At 44.5% G+C, this 19,004-nt stretch overlaps 3 protein-coding genes and 1 long non-coding RNA gene across 13 annotated transcripts; 2 read left to right on the top strand and 2 right to left on the bottom strand.

Moving 5' to 3' along the window:
• Positions 1-1,642: 1,642 nt before the first annotated feature.
• On the bottom strand, positions 1,643-4,119 carry LOC123185490 (uncharacterized protein DDB_G0271670). Its single transcript, XM_044597366.1, has 2 exons — positions 2,839-4,119; positions 1,643-2,111 (listed from the first exon to the last, which is right to left on the bottom strand). The coding sequence occupies exons 1-2, from the start codon at positions 3,833-3,835 to the stop codon at positions 1,924-1,926; spliced, it is 1,185 nt and encodes a 394-aa protein (XP_044453301.1). The 5' UTR covers positions 3,836-4,119; the 3' UTR covers positions 1,643-1,923.
• An 85-nt stretch (positions 4,120-4,204) lies between these two features.
• LOC123185489 (uncharacterized) lies at positions 4,205-7,970 on the top strand. 2 transcript variants are annotated; one of them, XR_006493409.1, is made up of 3 exons: positions 4,205-4,954; positions 5,265-6,503; positions 7,020-7,970. XR_006493409.1 is itself a non-coding variant. In XM_044597365.1 (2 exons), exons 1-2 carry the CDS (start codon positions 4,885-4,887, stop codon positions 5,648-5,650), a joined length of 456 nt encoding a protein of 151 aa, XP_044453300.1. In that variant the 5' UTR covers positions 4,206-4,884; the 3' UTR covers positions 5,651-6,624. The 2 variants fall into 2 exon arrangements, 1 of the variants encoding a protein (XP_044453300.1); XM_044597365.1 differs by lacking the exon at positions 7,020-7,970 and having other exon boundaries at positions 4,206-4,954; positions 5,265-6,624.
• A 692-nt stretch (positions 7,971-8,662) lies between these two features.
• LOC123189208 (uncharacterized) lies at positions 8,663-15,968 on the top strand. Of its 5 annotated transcripts, none has more exons than XR_006495635.1 (4): positions 8,663-9,712; positions 9,789-10,088; positions 10,180-10,490; positions 15,564-15,968. It is a non-coding gene; the product is annotated as an uncharacterized lncRNA (long non-coding RNA). The 5 variants fall into 5 exon arrangements; XR_006495636.1 differs by having other exon boundaries at positions 10,180-10,456; positions 15,564-15,966; XR_006495639.1 differs by having other exon boundaries at positions 10,180-10,289; positions 15,564-15,960.
• Positions 11,845-18,085, bottom strand: LOC123189206 (probable helicase MAGATAMA 3). Of its 5 annotated transcripts, none has more exons than XM_044601572.1 (20): positions 17,846-18,085; positions 17,620-17,761; positions 17,442-17,584; positions 17,048-17,245; positions 16,741-16,938; positions 16,612-16,647; positions 16,336-16,421; positions 16,050-16,100; positions 14,834-14,942; positions 14,636-14,741; positions 14,421-14,518; positions 14,247-14,351; positions 14,079-14,171; positions 13,927-13,980; positions 13,490-13,548; positions 13,325-13,409; positions 12,889-13,248; positions 12,674-12,796; positions 12,298-12,384; positions 11,845-12,159 (listed from the first exon to the last, which is right to left on the bottom strand). In XM_044601572.1, exons 1-20 carry the CDS (start codon positions 17,969-17,971, stop codon positions 11,944-11,946), a joined length of 2,475 nt encoding a protein of 824 aa, XP_044457507.1. In that variant the 5' UTR covers positions 17,972-18,085; the 3' UTR covers positions 11,845-11,943. The 5 variants fall into 5 exon arrangements, with proteins under 5 accessions (XP_044457507.1, XP_044457505.1, XP_044457503.1 ...); XM_044601570.1 differs by having other exon boundaries at positions 17,048-17,165; positions 17,442-17,581; positions 17,666-17,761; XM_044601568.1 differs by having other exon boundaries at positions 17,048-17,165; positions 17,442-17,761.
• Between the last annotated feature and the right edge of the window lie 919 nt (positions 18,086-19,004).

Genomic DNA, 19,004 nt, shown 5'->3' with positions numbered 1-19,004 from the left:
GAGGGCCCGAACCTGGGTAAAACTTCGTGTCCCTTGCCTCCTATTACCATCCGGCCTAGACGCACAGTTCGGGACCCCCTATCCGAGATCCGCCGGTTTTGACACCGACAGTCTCTCAACTCCAAAACCAGACAACTTGCACCCTTAACTTCTCAAACCGGCCAAGATTCATCCCTGGTCACGGTTTTGACCGGTTTTGGTGCTGTCCCATCCCGGTTTTGACCGTTCCGACTCAAATTTGCCTACCTTTTCCAAGTCCACGTAATGTTTTCAAATTCGGTTACTTTTTTAAATACGTGAACCTTTTTAAAATGTCTGTACTTTTTTTAAATCGGCGTACTTTTTTCCAAGTTCATGTACTTTTTCAAATATCCATATTTTTTAAAGTTCATTTATTTTTTTTAAAATTGATGCACCTTTTATATTCGAGTTGAGGGACGAAAAGTATACTTTTCTCAAAAAAGGGTACTATACACTATGTTTTATACTATACATTATACTTTTTAATTTTTAAGGCCTCACAATTAACTGAGGTCTTCCCCACATAAATATATGTTAGTGGATAACACAGTACCACATAATAAAAGTCCCATGAAATCACTGTATTACAAATAAAAATAAAACACACTCCATCATCTCCCCTACCTGCCAAACTAAATATTCCATCAGTTTCAGAATATAAGGGATATTAGTTTTTTGGAAAGTCAAATTTCTTTAACTTGACCAAGTTTAGAGCAAAAAATATCGACATCCATAATATTAAACAAAAAAAGTATGAAAATTCATTTCATGATGAATCTAATCATACTGATTCGATGTTATAGATTTTGATATATTTCTTTACAAATTTGATCAAACTTAAAATGTTTAACTTAAAAAAATATACCTTATATTTTGAAATAGAGCGAGTAGTTTTTTAATAAACCCAACAACGTGCGCCCATCCCTTCTAGTATAAGACGCGTTTTTGCAAGCTAACATAGCTTGCAAAAACATCTTATATTATAAGTTAAAAAACCGTTTTAAAACCATTTTATATTATGGGATGGAGGGGTACTTATTTTGTTGTTGCGGGAAGGCTAGCTAAGTCTGTACATTGACTTCACCTCCGATAACAGCAAATTGTACCAACATCACTGGCAGCAAAAATGGGAAACCGGATCCTCTAACATTGAGAAGAAATGTTAGAGAAGGTACATCACCCTAACTTTCCTTCTTTCTATTCATATGATTATGGCTAAAATGATTTAAATTAATTTACAAATTGATGATCTACCGTGTATATTTATAATAATTACATGTAAACAAATTGATGGTGAAATAAAATTAAATTTAAATTATTTTTATCTACAGTTAATACCAACACTAAACAACCTATTAACTATCTACTAACAGTCATTAACTTTTCTTCTTCATTTTACACTAGGCTAACACTGTAGCACCGTGACATTCCTTCTTAATGTTAGAGGATCCGGTTCCCAAAAATGGATGCCCTGACTTGGAACGATATTAGTATGTGTAGCCTCTAGCCTCTAGCTGCATTCACACAGAGTTAGTTTGCATTTCATATATATAACAGACAACCCATGGCCTGAACTGATCTGAATACGATCGAGGGTAACAAACGACGACTCGAGTACTCGACAGAAGATTTGTTTCACATGTGTTTCATTTCGTACAACATCCAAGCATCCTAAGATCTAGTCCCGCCTAGTAGCTGCTCAACTATTCATCTTTTCCCAAGAACTGAAGGATTTGTCTCTGACTCGGTGCATGCATGTGATGATGATGATAAGCGCCGATAGCTAGCTAGGGCTCTTCCCGCCTAGTAGCTGCTCAACTATTCATCTTTTCCCAAGAACTGAAGGATTTGTCTCTGACTCGGTGCATGCATGTGATGATGATGATAAGCGCCGATAGCTAGCTAGGGCTCTTCAAGAACCCATTCCACTGCACGGTGCACTATCTCCTCCTGCTCTGTGTCAGCGGCTTCTTCCTCGACATGCTCTTCGTTTTGCTGCTGGGACTGTGGCTGGGGGTATATCATTTCTTCCGGCCTCTCCCAATATTCCCCCGGCCAAAACATCGAATTCCACACCGGCTGGCCAGAAGCTGCCAATTAATGAGCATCCGGGCATGCAAGATCAATTTAAGCAATTAAATAAAGTTCTGCACAAGTAACCGAATACAGTAGATAAAAAATTGAAGTATCATAAATGCCGTCCAAGAAATGAACTAGTACCAGGACGGCTTCTGCCATCCTGCTGCACAAAAACCAATTGAATCCCAAACGCAAAAAAAAAGACCCACTGCACAATAACGTGAAACTACTTTGAGTCTAACAGAAATTAACTTGCTCCACCGAACCGTGTTCCGGGGCACAGCTGCTAGATTTAGTTGTAGCACGTGTTGTTCATACATAAACTTCAGATTTTTTTTAATGGAAGCAATTTAGATGGGATATACTGACGAAGATGAAATTTAATAAACAAGTACAAAGGTAACATCACAGTGTTGGCCATGTTTTGAACTAGGTAAACCCAACATTTTGTTAGCAGTGTGTTTAAAATCCATGATCAGAATATGTAAGTGTAAGGTCGGTCGATATAAAAAAATGTAATTAAGGCCAGCAACCTAGCATTACAGCTACAGAACAAGGCAAAGTCCATTTTAGTACCAAAGTCCATTCGGTTATATGCTTTTCTTGGCTACAGAACAAGGCAAGCAATGCGCATACTTGGTAGTAGTACAATGCAACATCCATTTTCTGGAAAATAAACAGAGTACATCACAGAGACAGAACATGACCAGATCCTTTCGGTGGAACAAGAAAGCATACCTGAAGAAGAGGCGAGCGCAGAAGCGCAGGCCACGGAGGTCGCCGAAGTCCCCGTCGAGGACGACACAGGCGCAAACGAGGTGATCAGCTGTGTCTCCGAGGAAGCCATGGACGACGAGTACGTGTGGTGGGCAGCCAAGGGCGTCGTCGAGGGGCGTAAGGATATCGACGCCTGGGGTGCGAAGGGGGCGACCACGACGGGCCTAGAGACCGTGGCGGATGCCGGCGCAGAGGACGCCAAGAATCGTGCGACCGGGGTGGGTGCTGGCGAGCAGAAAGAGGACGACGCCAATCCCGAGGATGTCTGCTCGTGACGAGGCGCGGACTCGGAGTAGGAGGATGGAGCTAGCACAGAAGCCAAGGGCACGGAGGAAATAGTAGACGCCATAGTCCCCGTCGAGGTCGAGGACGACACAAGTGAAGGCGCGAACGCGGGGGGCTCGGAGGAAGCGGTCGGCGCGGAGCTCGCCGAAGTCCCCGTGGAGGTCGAGGACGAGGCAAGCGAAGCCGCGAGCGCGGAGGAAGCGGTCGGCGCGGAGCTCGCCGAAGCCCCCGTGGAGGACGACACAGGCGCGAACTCGGTGATCGACGACCCCCTCCCCGTCCTCGAGGAAGCCTTGGAGGAGGAAGCGTGGGCAGACGCCGACGCCGAGGTCGGGGGCTGGAACCTGAATGCTCCCCAAGCGATCTGAGGGTACGACGCGATCAACTCGCTCTCCGTCGGGAAGGGGGCGACGGGCCCGGACCTGAAGACTGGCGCACGGGCGTAGAGGGAGGAGGCCATGTACGTGTACGATGGTTGGTTGAGATAATGAGATGGATGTGGGTGACGGGGAGGAGCCCGGGGAGGAGGAGGTGTAGGAGCTTGGTGACGGGGAGGAGCCTGGGAACGAGGTCTAGGAGCCGCCGCCGCCGGCGGCGGCGGGGGCGGAAACGCTCCTGGGGGCGCGGGGGCAGGCTCCCAGCCGTCGGAGTCGGAGTTGGAGGAGGACGCCATGGGCGGGCGGAGGAGGTCGATCGGCGGCGAGGAGTTCTTGTGGAGAGAAAGGGAGAAGAAAAGCCGTTGAGTTTGTCTGTTACGCGTCGGCTCGGGGAGGCGGGAGGGATGCCGCGCCCGCGCGTATACGAAAGGGAGTGAGAAGAGAAAGGCTCCAACCGGCAACCGTCGGCCTCTCTGCTCTTCTCGGCCTCGCCGGCAACCGTCGTGGGGCTGGCCGACTTGATGGGCCGCGCCACCGGTTCCAGTCTTCTTTCGGCCCGCGTCCGGCTCACCTCACAGGCTCACACTCACACCCACACCCACACCCGTGCGAGCAAAGCAAAGCTACACCAGTTCCGCGCTCCCGCGGCAGCAGAGTCGGCCGGCGCCGCCCTCCGCGCAGGCGGCCAGGGGGGCTCAGGCGAACTACGAGAGGGAGGGGCGGGGTCGGGGTGGAAGCGCGGAGCATGGCGAGGCCGCTCGGCTTCGTCGCTGCTGCAAGGCTCGGATCATGGGCGGCAGTCAGTCGCGGCGCCCCGAAGGCCGCCTGTTCGACGAAATGCGTCAACCACCTGCCTTTTCTGCCACAGGCTTTTGAAGAATCGTGCTCTCTTCTTGTGCCAGTTTCGCTCAACTGCTTGCCAATATCAGCGTTACATTCTGCATCTGAAGAATGCAGTGTCCATGACAGCTAGTGGACTCTTGCAGACTTCAGAGTATTCACTTCAGGCTTTCTGAATAATGCTGTACCTCAGCAGTTGCTTACTGATTGCCCCAGATTCGCAAAGCCCTTTTATCTGGTGCCTGGGGTCTGAAACTGGAAGCTCCCTCATCTTAGCCATGTTTCCGCTCTCACCCTCGCCAGTCATCTCCAGGCATGAAGAGGCTTCAGATATGAAATATGTGCTGCTGACAACAGAGAGTGCTTCAAATATGAAGTGATCTATTCTAGCTAAGAAGCTGCCAACAGTTGTTTATTTATGTTCCACTGATTTGGCAGACCAGATGAAGATCAACCCCCACCGTTATTCTCTCAAGACCCCCTGCCCAACAAACATACCTGTCTGATGGCCGGAATAAACATGTCGACACAAAAAGGGCAAGAAGCTCATGTCAATATAAGCATTGGAGCAGCAGGTGAAAGAAATATTTTCAGCTGCATGGGTTTCATTCTGTTTAGCTGTGTTTTCTTAGCTATTATGGGATTTAATACTAAGTGGTTAATTTTACTCTTTTTTTAATAACTCTAGAGTGTGATGCAACTTATCAAATCATACTGTGTACCTGTGATCACTGATCAGGCTGCATCCAACCTAAGTAATGGAACTGGGGAAATCTCACTGTTTTTTCCTAAAATAATGCTGATACAACAAAATATGTCTGGATCCCAAGTTTGCCTGATTTGGCGCTATCTCACTCGCATGTTCTTTTACAAATGCTGATGCAGGTAACCTGAAGCCTGATTCTGATGTCGACATAAGGCAGCAGAAGCCAATTGAACTAGGGGAACATGGCATTCTGGACTTGCAGAAAATAGGGTGGGTACTTCGGCTGCGGTGGTCGTGGCTGCTGGGCACATCGCCGTCATGGTTGTGGCAAGAATTCAGACTGCCCTGCACCAACACTGTACATGCATTGTTCCAAGCCTCCACCTATGTAACTGTCGGCAATGGTCGCAACACCCGCTTCTGGACTGACTGCCGGATGGATGATCGCTCACCAGCAGATGTTGTTCCAACCGTCCTCCAAGCTGTACAGTACAGCCGCATCTCTGTTGCCAACTCCGGACTGTCGGACTGTACTGTATGCGATGACCTTCACAACAACAGGTGAATCCAGTATATTGTTGGCGCACTCTTGGCTCAGGCAATGACCGCATTCCTGCAACTGGCAGAATCAATTCCACATTTTCAGGTTTCCGAAAGGACGAAGGCAGTCTTATCTGGAGTTGATCTGAATCAGGGAAATGCATCACCGAATTTGCTTACTGGGCGTTCTTCAATGGCACTGTCGAGTTCCCATTCTAGGAAGAACGGAATGACACTTCAAAAATCATATCTTAAAAGAATGATGTGAGTATGTCCAGAACCATTCCAACTTTTTGAGGCAGCTTTCCTCACCTGTAGCATTTTATAGTAAAAAAAAAGTTGCAGAAACATTATGCATCGACATTTAACAAGATAAAAAGGTAACAGTAAATTATACCAGCACCAATGATTCTTACCGGTTTGCTAGAATCACTCCGTCCTCCAGATGACTGTGTAAGCGGTCCAAGGTGGGAATACTTCTTACCGTTTGCTAGAACCAGCCTGGCATGGGATTACTGGTTGGGGTTACTTTCGGAAGATCCATCATCAACATTATGACTGGAACACCCCTTCATGTCCGTGATGAAAACCCTTTATCTGGCCTTTATTGGTCGGGCTCGACAATGATGAACTTGCGTCGTGACCTTGTTGAAGGCATTGTCTCCTTGTCGTATTGGCCTTTATTGGTCGGGCTCGAGAATGACGAACTTGCGTCGTGACCTTGTTGAGGGCATTGTCTCCTTCTCGAACCGGCCTTCACTAATTGATCATGATAATTAGGATGAAAATCCTTGTTCAGGTCGTCTCGATTCGGACACGGTGATGATGTTTATCTCTTCTTAAAGGCGTTGTTGCGGAAGAAGTCAAGTTGGCCCTAGGTATTAAATTCATATCTTGTATTGCATATGTTGTTGTTGTCTATGCTTTGTACTTCACTTGTTGATGGATTTGGCCGCATTGCCTTGCATCAACTTTAATAAATAAAATGATTCTGTGGACCACAATGATGCATATGCCGAGGGTTTCAACCTCCTTTTTCAAAAAAAAAAAACTAGCTATTGCCTGGGACAAACCCTCAACAAAAACAATAGAAGGCCCAACAAAAAGTATGCTATTCCTAGACAAAATCTTCAAAAGGCAATCACCCGCACATGCGACAATATTGATGGATTCAACCACAGGCTGAATATGAATTCCTCACATCTTCCATAGCACACCAGTACACTTCATGCATAATTCATCGCTCCTCTAGCTGCAACTTCTGCTTTGTCCCAGCGGCTCATTATCCCTTGCCCATCCACCCATGGCACTTGAACATTTTAGGAGTATTTCAAGCTCTCAGCCGCCTCTTAAAGCCATAGCCGCTTACATTTTTTTCATCTTCTGTGCAACAGTACTGCAGCATTATTGATGAGCGATCACCACGGAGAGCACATGGATTAACATGGTGGCACTGGCAGACACATTACTGTGACTACTTTCAGGTTGTCGACTGGGCAACTTGCATAAGCAATTAACAATTTAGCATGTAGAAAAATGAACATGAAATTGCGTCCCAGGCACCAAGCTTATTCAGAGGGCCGAGCATGGTTGGTACTTTCGGTTCATCGAGTTCTGCCGTAAATTGAATACTTGACTGAACTATCGAGTGCATGTAGTTGCACTCAAGTCAGCTTGTACCTTCTTTTCTATCTGGATTACCATCGATAGCAGGAACACGTACATATTCAAAAAAGTTCAAGGAAACCCATAAGCACAAGCTAACAAGCAGCACTATCTTGAAAAATGAGTCTGACTACATGTTGGTTTAAAGGCATTTGAGACGGATCGGCCTCCTAACCACCTGCGTCACAGACAGTAGCAGATGATGGTTCAAAATAATTATATGTGCCTCTGCCCGGTTGTCATCTGACTCTCATATTCAGCTACTAATGAGATGCATGATTTCTTTGCCAATTGCCATCAGCTTTGAGGAAAATCTGCACAGGTTACGGAGGTATGATCTATCAGCGAATCCCGCGACATCACTGGAGTTCTACACGTAGTCATCGCTTCACCGGACTTATTTGGTTGGTCTACATATGAACACTGCACGACCTGATTCCTGTTGCCTCCCATGCTTACTTTTCACTCATGGATCGTTGGCAAAACTTGGACTCTACGAGTGTGTACTCGCTCTTTCTGTGTATGTGAAGATGTCATGGTTATCTGGACCATGACCTCTCATTGCTCAAGTCACATGTGTATCGATATGCCAGTGCTCTTTCTTAAATATATGTGCCGTCTATAAAGACTGAGTGTATGCTCAATACTCTCATGACTGATGCATTAATACAAAATACAGTATCGCAGGATGGACTTAGTGGGTTATAGGGCTGACAAAATAATTTTTCACAGTTTTCTGATTGGTTACACGTACCTTTCAAATCTGGTAGGCCCTAGTTTTCTTCCTTTAAAAAAATATTGTACAGGTATCTTTATACTAATATAAAAGTTGTACTCCCTCCCTTCCGTAATAAGTGTTGGAGGGACTAGTAGGGAATTTCCCTACTATTCGTCGTCAAAGTAAAAAATATATACCCTTAAACTCGTGAGGTTGTGGACTAGGAATGTGGAGAAGATAGAAGTGCCTTCTTCTTTTGTACTCCCAGCCTTTACTTTCAAGTCAAAAGAGAAAACAAACACACACACACACAAAGAGTTTCTCTTCTGAAAGAAAGAACCTTCTAAGAATCCATTTAAAACATGAGAGAGGCCATTGTGGTGTGGAGTATAATTGACCGTGCCAAACCCTATAATAGCAGTACAACTATTTAAAGACATTATAACTGAGCAGTTTTCCTGCCATCTCAGGGCATTAGCAAGGTCAGCCGTTGGATTAGCGCTATGTTAGCCACGAACTGGGCCTAACGTCGCAAGGGCAGCTACTCCCGTAGCTATTTTGGAGCCCAGGGGTTAATCGGGCCAGCTTTCTACTCGGCCCAAGGCAGCGAAGCCCGCTTCAGCGAAGACAATAAAACAGCGAACCAGCACGTTCCTTCGCTCCTCACGACGCCCCCTCCTCTCCCCGCCGCCGCCCACGACGGCATCTCCTCGCCTCCCTCAACTTCGGGCGTTCTTCTTCCATCCAGCCTAAGTCGAGCCTCGCGAGGGATTCCGACACGGGTGGGGATCAATCCGAGGCGATGCTTGCCAGTGATCCGGCGCAGGAGGGGATCAACCCGAGGCGACGCGTGCGAGGATGCGATGTTCAACAGGATCCCGCCGGTAGCAGATGTGCGACGTCTCATCTTCCCCGTCACCGTTGCTCCTAGCTGCAGCCACTCGTGCACGTCACCGCCAGGTTTAGTTCAATCGCTTTTGTATATGAGACACTGTCTGATGCTTAGATTCAGTGCGCCACTAGCCTCAAGGGAGATTTGGAGGAGGCCGAGGCTTGGAACACCGAAGACATGTGCTTGCGTCAGCTTGATGCCACTCCGCCACTGCAGGTTATTCGCATAGATTCAGCCGCTCTCCTATCATTTTGTTCATCAAAAATGATTGTCGGATATCACTTGCAGTTCTATATAATATGACAATTCTGGTATTCATTGCTCCCAGTTGCTTGAGGCAAATAATTAGATTAGTACATTTGGTGGAGTTGTACGATGTGAAAGAACAATGTTTGTTTCTATCAGTTAGAAGCTGAAGAATACATCTAAACTCAATGATGTCAAGAATACAAATTAGTGATAGAGATGTACGGATTGATGATTCCATTAGATTCCAAGAACATTTCAGTGGCTCCTTTTTTTTACTATGTATATGTAGTTGGCCGTACAAACAATTCTTTATGTCTTGCAAATGTAGTGTGAAATTCCAATATAAATATCCATTTACTGTGTCCTTTCCGGCACACAATAGTGTAGTTTAAGAAAGAGGATAAATGTTCCAAAAGAGCTGGTAACTTTCTCAATTATGTAGATTATTAGGAGATATGAAGGAAGTTTGAGTGGATGAGTTATATCCTATCCAAGATACCTGGTGTACACTTATCCTGCAATTATCCGTCGCTGGCGAGTGGCGTACATCAGTCGCCATTAAGGTCCTGTTGTGATGGTTATATACGTCCTTGATTTCCGGCAATTGTCGATGCTCAAGGTGACCCTCTACCTCTGCAGGCGGATTACCATGGTCGGCTGGATTGACCTTCCCCCGATTCACCTGCATCACGCATCTCGGCTTGATCGACTGGATACCATAAAGCGCTGGATTCCTTCGGGTGCCTTGCCGCAGCTGAATCTCCTCGAGCACGTTGTCTCCCTCCCGCACTGGATCCCCTCGGATATTTGAATATCATTCCGGTCTTAAATTATGTTCCTGGAGAGAAATACAGGAAACTGAGGTACTGCTACGCTGCCTGATCTTCTTTGTCCCCAACGGATCTCCTCTCACATGATCTTGCGACGGTCGACGTGCAGGTATTGACTTCTGTTTCTATATTTTAGATAGATCAGTAGGCTAAATTTTCAAAATGGAGATGACTAAGCATGCTTTCTCTGTCTTGTGCAGAATTGAGAGGACTTGAATGTGGTAAGGACCTCTACTACATCGGCTAACACAGCAGCAAGGATTCACTTACTCAGTATTATCCATTGCTCCAGCCCTATATAACCTTGCAGGTTAGGTTATATCGATGAATATTATTAAAAAAATCTTCATACATTACAACAATGTGATTTATTTCTGGTTCCATAACATCTATTTGTGGTCTGCACTCTGGAATATGCTTGCAACAATCGAGTAAAAGGAATACTTACTGAAGTGGCCAGCATTTCCGTCAACTGTGGTATTTGATCTTTACTACCACCAGTGTTTTTCAGGTGTATTTTTTAATTATTTTTCTCTTTCTCCCATTTACAAACAAAATATCTCTCTTTGTCAAAAAAAACTTCAAAATAGATGGGCGCAGCAACGCGTGCCAACAATGATCTAGTACTCATAGTAACAATCCAAACTAGTGGTGTTTTGCAGCCAAACCGCAAAATTCATGAAAGTTTGTTCAATGTGCATGCACTCGTAGAGTCTTTGGTTCAAAGATAAAAGTAACCACTCTTCATCAGATACACAATGATAGAAAAGTGACCAGAACCAATCTCCGTGATTTGCGCTAGATTTGCTTGAATAAGATATTTCAAATAGTAGGAGTATTTCTTAACTGTATTTTACACAACATGGTTGACCAACAAAAAAAAGGCATGACTTGCAAACGGCATCTTAAATTTATGACACAGAATGATCTCAGATGGATGGAAACAAATGATAACCTCACTCGGTACGTATCTGGTGCACCGGGGCATTTGGTGCTACCGGTGCATCAGACCCTCATTGCACATTTAAAATTGTACGCAAATGTTACGAATTTTAACTTGAATTTTTTAAGAACATATATTGATGTTAGGTCAATATACTAAAAAAATATCGGATATTTTGAATATTTTTAAATGTGCAACAAGGGTCCGATGCATTGGTAGCACCAAATGCCCTGGTGCACCAGATATACTCCACACTCGTACCACACTCTTTGACCACACATACACGCACATGACGCTTCTTCTTCAGTCGTTTCTTGTACTTGACCCAGAAAAAGGTATTGTAGCAGAAAACTTCCATTTTCTCAGACACTCGTATCCACTTGGTCCCTGTCCTAGGTACCAAAATTTGGACCTAGCTTCCTTGGATAATCCAGCAGCATGGACATCTCTAGGGCTAACGGTCCCGGATCATCAAGGAGGATCGACATCTCCGAGACTACCTCTTATCCAGATGTCTCCCGATCCCACAGTTCATCAGACAACAGGAAATCTGTGCAAGCCAATTAAGCCTCTCCATTCTATCCCTCTACGTTGCTGGTTGCCTAGGAGGCAAGGTTTGGTGCTCTCTTCCACTACGTTTTATAGCCCTCAAGGAAATGTTTCTTGCAAGACATCTTCACTGTCAAGGTCCTTGCAGTGGTACAGCAGCTATAATCCATCCCAGCCTCAATGGGATGGTCTGCGCATGTGCCTTTGCCCAAGTACTGACCATTTACTTCTTCACCAAATGAAAGCACATGTACAAGACTTAAATGAATAACATACACATAAAATATATGTAAGCATAGTGCAAAAGCAGGTGGTGCAATTCCGCGGTTAATATTTTTGTTCCAATTCTACTAGAACAGTCACATCCCCCCCCCCCCCCCCCCCCCCAAAGCTGACAAAATTTTGCTCCCCTATGTACCTGGCCTCCAATAGGATTCCTCCAAACGGACCTGACACTACACTATAGCCGACATTAATCATCACCACCTCCATCGTCAGCCTCCATGGCATCATAATCGTCTCCATCCGCTTGGTCACCAGCATCATCGGCATCCATGACTTCTTGCCTTGCAACAACTTCGTTAATTGCTTCTATTGCCTGAGAGAACCTTGTGTCTGGAGCAAGTCTTTCCACCTTCATGGTTTTGAACTTATCCTCAGCAAAGAACATGGTGAATGGCTTCGAAACCTGCAAGGATGTTCGTAGTCAGGTCCACCTAATGTTGTTTCCTAAGCTTAAAAGAAAGAGAGTAGTACCATTTGGAATGAATGGTGAGCTATATCAAAAAACAATGAAAAAAAGAGAGAAGGAGAGTAGTAATCTCACCTTGAAATAGCGCCCTCGCTCTTTGGCACTCTCAACAAGGTTGTTCCAGTGTTTATCTTGCTGCAATGTTGAAGCAGAGCCAATGACCTGCATTGCGCTAATTTGTTATTTGGGTTTTGCAAGTAAGCCTACAAAGCACAATGATATGAACAAATTGGGGTACCGACAGAAACAGATCTATATGGTTGTATGGTTCACATTTCCAACACTAACTTACGGAGAAATGGAGAACAGATGGAATCAATGAACTCAAGTTACAAATCACATAGCTTGTTCATCTCAAGAAGGAACTCAGGCACCATAATAACCTCCATAGCTCATATGGCATAACAAAAATATTATGACAAGGAGGGGAGGGTGCATAAAGAGCACTTACTAGTACAGCAGACCTAGCTCTGGTGATGGCAACATTCATTCGTCGGAAATCAGAAACAAAACCAATATTTTGCTCCTTATTGCATCTAACACATGAAAAAATGACAACTTCCTTTTCACGACCCTATATGTGAGCAACAAGATACAATATTAATCACTGCTACTTGCTAGAGTAGACAAAGCACATCTGCAAATGGATGATAATAAACTAGCTACCTGGAATCCATCAACAGTGTTTACATCTATAACTTCCTTAGATTGATCGCCGAAGGTCGACCGAAAATGGTCCTTCAAGAGTTTCACCTGATGCTTGTATGGTGATATAACAGCTACTAGGGAACTGGATTTGAGTTCTGGATAGTGTGTGGCCAATTGGTGATATAGGAGGGTTATGAATTCCACTTCATCCTCGTTCACCCATGAACCAGTTCCAGACGGCTTGGATTCAACCTCATCGATATCAAAGAAGCAAAATGGTCCAAAGCAGCTGTAGGAATGCCATGGACGTTTTTTGTTGAGTCCCTCCCCATCTTGTAGGATGCCTTCGTAGAATTCTTTTGAAGGGAATATACTGATCTGTTATTGAATGGATTAACAAAATCAAAAACCCATTCAAGTTTTCAGCTTAGATGAATTGACAGTGGGATGCTACCTCTGGGTGCATACGATACTGAATTTTGAGCATTTGCACAGGAAAACCAGCAGCTTGAAATCTCTTGAACAAACTTGTTCCATACCTGATGGATATAAGTATTGTATTAGCATTGCAATGCGCTAACAGTGTGAATTAATTAAATAAAATAAGGAGACATCTTACCCTAACTCCTGAGCAGTCGATGAAATTACAGTTGCTGGCAACTGAACTGGGTCGCCAACCTGATACGAATATCAAAAATGATAGTGAGGTTACAAGGTCACCATGGTTAGCAGAATACTCAAGGTATTCATGTATCAAGATATCAACAGAGTTCAGAAGATATCAAGCAAAATGCGCACGTAAACACACAAGCATACACAGAGTTCAGAAGATATCAAGCAAAATTTCTACAGAACCTAAGCCAGTGAAATGATTTTTAATTTAATCCACAAGGACAATTAGAATAATGTCCTGTGTATGATCCCTCTGTTTAGATCTTAGTAAATTAAGTAATTACAAAGTAGTATAGTGATAAATGATTAACACGTTGACAAGGAAAAGGTAAATAACTGAGTAAAACGTATGTGTAAATCATCTGAGAAAAGTAGATGGCATACAAGAAAAACTTGTCTGCATCCATGAACCAGGGGTACAAGAGTCGCTGGTTCTACCTGAAAACAAAGAGGAACACAAATTCAGAAGTATTTCACAAAACATGATTGTGTTAACACTCCATTAGACAGACAGTATGCACAAAAAATATACTCACAGCTTGCGCGGCTTCATCAATTATAACAACATCAAAAGCACGAGTCATCCTGGTGAGAATGGCTGATCCACTGAAACTCAGGGTAGAAAATACCTACGAATTTTCCTATTGTGAGAATAACATTTTAAAATATTATTAGTGAATATTGATGAGAACAGATGTGTATACAATAGCTGCTTCGTCAAGAATAGAAGCTCTAATTCGATCATATTCACCAGCTCCACTTCTCCTGCCATCTGATGAGCGATCCACACCAGAAAGTTTTTGTTGTATCTGAAAATAGTTGAACTCATTGTAATTGACACAAGTTAGACAGAATGCTTAGCAACTCAAATCACATACAAGATGATCCATGGAAACTGCTTTGACAGAATGATGTGCCTTTAATCCAATACGCACAATCTTGGGATTGTAAGTGTTGTTATTTTCATCACGTATTCCTGAAAACATACAATAACTTCACTACTTAATATTATTTGATGTGCTGTCAATGAAAGAATACTTTTATCGTGAGAAAATTTTTCAGCATTAGATGACATAGAGCCAAAATCCTTAACCTGTTTGAAGAACATGCAATACAATCTCATCAAGTGCTGAGTTGGATGGAGCGCAAACCAACACATGGGCCCGATACTTGCGACTGGAACTTATGACTTCAGGTTTCTGCCCATAAATGTTTTAACCATGCAAGGAATAAAACATCCACATCAGGCAGCATGACAAAATATAGCAAAATACTGAGTACGGAAGAGTACCAGCTCATTCCCAGTAGGATAAAAACCATCATCACCATCAACAGGCATAATCAAATCTCGAGGATTTGCACCAATCAGCCAAGGAGATGCTTTCATCCAGTTTGCAAGCCTGTCATGTAAACTCTGCACTAAGAAAGTGCTAACAAGTACTTGCAATAGAATCATTCAGCCTAGTGACTTCCAGAATTTCATAACAGTAAACGCAACCAAAACGCCCATACAAAAACCCGACACAACAGATGAAGCTAGATGCTGAAGGACCGCTACAAATGATAGTACAAATGTAAAGCACAGCAATCTTATCCTTCCGCTAAAGCCTGGTTACACCCTATGGATTTGAGAAATCAAAGGAAAACGACAGTGCCAAGAACTGAGGTGAATTTAGTTAGTGCCACACACCGTGCATAAGGGCGTAATTCTAACTAAAGATAACTTAGCTAAGAGAAAGTGGGAAGGAAGTAAAAGATGTTGCTTTTGTGATCAGGATGAAACAATAGAGCATCTATTTATCACATGTCCGCTTGCTAAATTACTTTGGAGAACTTTTCACATTACGTTTAACATCATTCCGCCTCTCACGATATCACATATGTTTGATAGCTGGTTGGCTGGGGTGGCGCCAAAGACGGCGGCACATATCCGAGTGGGAGCATGTGCATTACTTTGGGCTTTATGGAATTGTCGAAATGACGTTGCCTTTAACAGACAAACCATCACCAACTTTTTGCAGGTCATCTTCAGAGCGCCTACTTGGATCCGTGCGTGGTCTTTACTCAGCCATGCGGACCACGGGGCGCATATGTATATTGGGTGCAGCCGATGGGAGATGGTTGCACGGGATACATACAACCGGTTTGGATGGCGGTCCAATAATAGGATGGGCGTTTAGTCTCCGAATCCTACTTTCGCCAGTTGTGGCTTTTATTTTCAGCCGGTTGTGGCTTTTATTTATTTTCCAAGACTTTTTGTTTCGTTTTGAGACTACTGGTTGGAACCTTTTGGATCTTTTTTTTCAATAAATGGCTGTGTGCATCAAGAGATGCAGAGGCCGGGGGTACGCCTCCTTTTCGAAAAAAAAAGATGAACCAATTAAGAACATGGTCTGGCAATATTCTTAATCGTGTAACTGCTATCGTTCAGCGTTTTATGCTTCCTTAAGTGCTCCAAAATCAAAGAAATGTCAGGACCTAACTAGGAAAAGGCACTTTTAACATACTTGCTCTCAGTGTCCAGCTCAGACCCATGCTTTTGAACATTGAACCCTCCTCTGCAAAAGGATCATGAAGCATGTGAGATATATGCACACATTTTTATCTAGAAGAAACGTTATGACAAAAGAGGAATAAGCTATTGCAAACTGCAGTGAACATATGTTTATGTTGCAATTTCTAGTAGTATATAATTCTGATAAAAAAAGACGAGGATAATTTCCTCGTATCCAAAATATAAATACTAGCATGCATTTCACTCGATATTACAAAAAGAAAATTAAAGATCGTTACTTGGTCTGCATTCTGGCTGGAGTGGAATGGAGAACAGCACTGAGAAGTCCAAGAATAGTTTGTGTTTTTCCGGTTCCTGGAGGGCCCTACAAATAAACATTACAACTCTACTGTCAACGGTGTATGATTATAAGGAGTGCAATGTGCACAGATCTTATAACTTCTCACAAAAATGCATGCATCCAAAATTGCTCTGACACTTGACCATATTTTGTTGACAAGGTAGAAGATATTACACTGCAAGTTACCAACAGCAGCAAGAAATAGCAAACTAACCTGAATAAGGACAAAGGATCTGCGAGAAAGACCTGCCTACAAGAGAATATGCTAGTCTGTTTAGGCACATAATATCCTCGCACAAGATATGACAACAATATCAAATGAAATATTACAAAGTATGCTCACATTAACTGCATCTAGCTGTGAATCATTAAGGTTTGTTTTCAGGTACTCCATAAGTGGCCCAGGGACATTCCAAGCACGATTTTGATCATCTCCATCTTTATTCTTCTCAGATGCTGAAAAGATCAAATCCTTAAAAGGAAGTGAAGCTACAGAGTGCATCGCAGAGTACTCTCGCAGTATAGTAGACAGGCTGCATATCTGACAATTTTGACCGAAAAAGGAAACCGTCAAGTTTATATCAAGAAGCACATGCTCGCAATAAATGAGACAAACACGAAACTCAGGCAATACTCAATAACGAACTAACCTTTAAAATCGACAGAAAGCTTCCTGATGTTGAGAGAATGGAAGTAATGCGCTCTAGTCTTGAAGACTTCACAGGGTTTGCAACATTCAGATTTTTTATTTCCCCTGCCACAAATGTTCTAAGAGAGATTGTGCCTTTACCACCCCGCTGTTCCACTATGGCAAAGGCATATGCAGTGGGAGTGACTCCCTCCACAAACTGCAAAAATGCAGGCATATCCCGACTCATGATACATCATCAAGGCTAACCATGTCTGGTGCATAGTAAATGTGACAACATGCAGTCTGAACAATTTCAGATTTAACAACAAACGGATTGAGTGTTTGACACACCACATAGATTCCACTAAACTTATGTTGACAGCTACCTGCTAGATTACCAGAACGAAACTTACTTTGTCTTTGGAGAGCAGGAGAAGGTCATTCTCTGACACAATCTCCCAAAAGGCATCGAGCACGGCCATGGACACCTTGTGGAATCCCTCCGACTCTGCACATGATCCCACCACCCCTCTCTGCCAGTCCAGCCCAATCTCTGCTCACACCGCACAAGCATACAAAACAAAAAATTGCTTAAGAAGCCAACAGAAACAGAGAAACGGACAATCTGCGCCTTGACCTCCTCGAAGAGCAGAGGTTCGAAGACGCCTAGGTACTCCGCCACCGAGGCGTAGCTGTTCTTCACGCGCTGCAGCCCCTTAGTTTGATCCGCGCCCTGCACCCGAGCCGCGCAAGGTTCAGAATTTCGAGCGTCGCGGTGGCGCGATGGGTGCGGCCGGGTGGGTGGGTTCGTGTGTACCTTGGCGTCGGCGACGAGGCGGAGGTAGTCCCAGCTAAGGACGATCTTGTGGAAGCGGTCCATGGTGGATGCGGCCGAGGAGGAGGAGGAGGAGGGCCCGCTGCCACCGGATTTCTCCCCCGCCATGGATTTCTCGGCTGCGGGGAGAGGTTTGGGGTTTTTGGGGGAATGTGAGCTGACGGTAGACACAGACGGAGCTTGGACGGGAAATTGAATCGTTTGCCGCGCTTTACCTCCCACTTTGATAATTTGCCTCTATCGAGAATGACTGCCGGCCCGGTCCACTCTCCATTGAGGCATTGCCCATATGCGCCTCACACCCGTTTCATACGCCTGGCAAACCGCCCGGTCATTGTCCGGTCGCAAAATTTTGATCCAGATAGACACCTCAAACAAATCTCAAACGTCCGGACTGACCGGCATCCCTTATATTATATCCAGCCCAAATATAGAGCGAATATGAGGCGCTCGAGCGCACCCGCCACGTCGGACCCGACAGCCCGACTCCATCGCAAATTGCATCAAATCCACCCTCAGTCCTGCCAGGTCCATTTGCTATCTCCTATTTTCTTCCTCCTTTGCGCCGTCCGTCTCGCAGCCCCGCCGCCACGTGCACTCCGCAGTCGTTCCTAACCTATGCGCCGCCAGCTCCAGCAGAGCAGTCATCTCTCCCATCCTCGCCGCGTGGGACATCGTCACCGGCCTGGACGCCACCGCGGTACGTCCAGCAACTCTCTGGCTCCGCCTTGCACTTGATGTGTTCGACACATTGTCTGGCCGGATTTTTTGTGATTTTTAGGGAAAACACGATGCTTCGTTGGATGAGGAGTATGGACTGACGGAGCTTGATCAAATGTTTTAAGATGAGTTCTTCGATTCCTCAGATTCGGACGAAGAAGTAGACATGATCATGCAGAAGGAAATGGACCGGAAAGTGAAGCATATTCTCAACTTCAAGGGCTCAATCAAAGGGAGAATAGTGATCAACCGGGAAAGGGTGTCCGAAGCAAAGCTACTGCATAGGACTACTTTGCTCCCAAGGCTACTTTCCTGTATGATCCATGGTTTCGTCGCCGTTCTCGCATGTGGAAACCATTGTTTTTGAGCATTGTGGAGGGAGTAGAGGCACATGACGACTACTTCAAGCTCACAAGGGGTT

This window comes from Triticum aestivum, chromosome 2A (genome assembly GCF_018294505.1).
Source record: "Triticum aestivum cultivar Chinese Spring chromosome 2A, IWGSC CS RefSeq v2.1, whole genome shotgun sequence".
Classification (NCBI taxonomy): domain Eukaryota; kingdom Viridiplantae; phylum Streptophyta; class Magnoliopsida; order Poales; family Poaceae; genus Triticum; species Triticum aestivum.
The sequence above is the reverse complement of the archived record's forward strand: the minus strand, read 5'-3'. Positions and strand labels throughout refer to the sequence as shown.

Bases quoted from the DNA above. Each gene is read 5' to 3' on its own strand.
- LOC123189206 (XM_044601572.1), bottom strand. From the start codon at position 17,971: ATGGCGGGGGAGAAATCCGGTGGCAGCGGGCCCTCCTCCTCCTCCTCC. The intron at 14,172-14,246 runs GTATACACATCT...GAAAATTCGTAG, and splicing joins TTCTTGACGAAGCAGCTATT to GTATTTTCTACCCTGAGTTT. The intron at 13,410-13,489 runs GTAAGATGTCTC...TATATCCATCAG, and splicing joins TCGACTGCTCAGGAGTTAGG to GTATGGAACAAGTTTGTTCA.
- LOC123185489 (XM_044597365.1), top strand. From the start codon at position 4,885: ATGGCCGGAATAAACATGTCGACACAAAAAGGGCAAGAAGCTCATGTC. The intron at 4,955-5,264 runs GTGAAAGAAATA...ATGCTGATGCAG, and splicing joins TATAAGCATTGGAGCAGCAG to GTAACCTGAAGCCTGATTCT.
- LOC123185490 (XM_044597366.1), bottom strand. From the start codon at position 3,835: ATGGCGTCCTCCTCCAACTCCGACTCCGACGGCTGGGAGCCTGCCCCC. The intron at 2,112-2,838 runs GTATGCTTTCTT...ATTAATTGGCAG, and splicing joins TGCGCTCGCCTCTTCTTCAG to CTTCTGGCCAGCCGGTGTGG.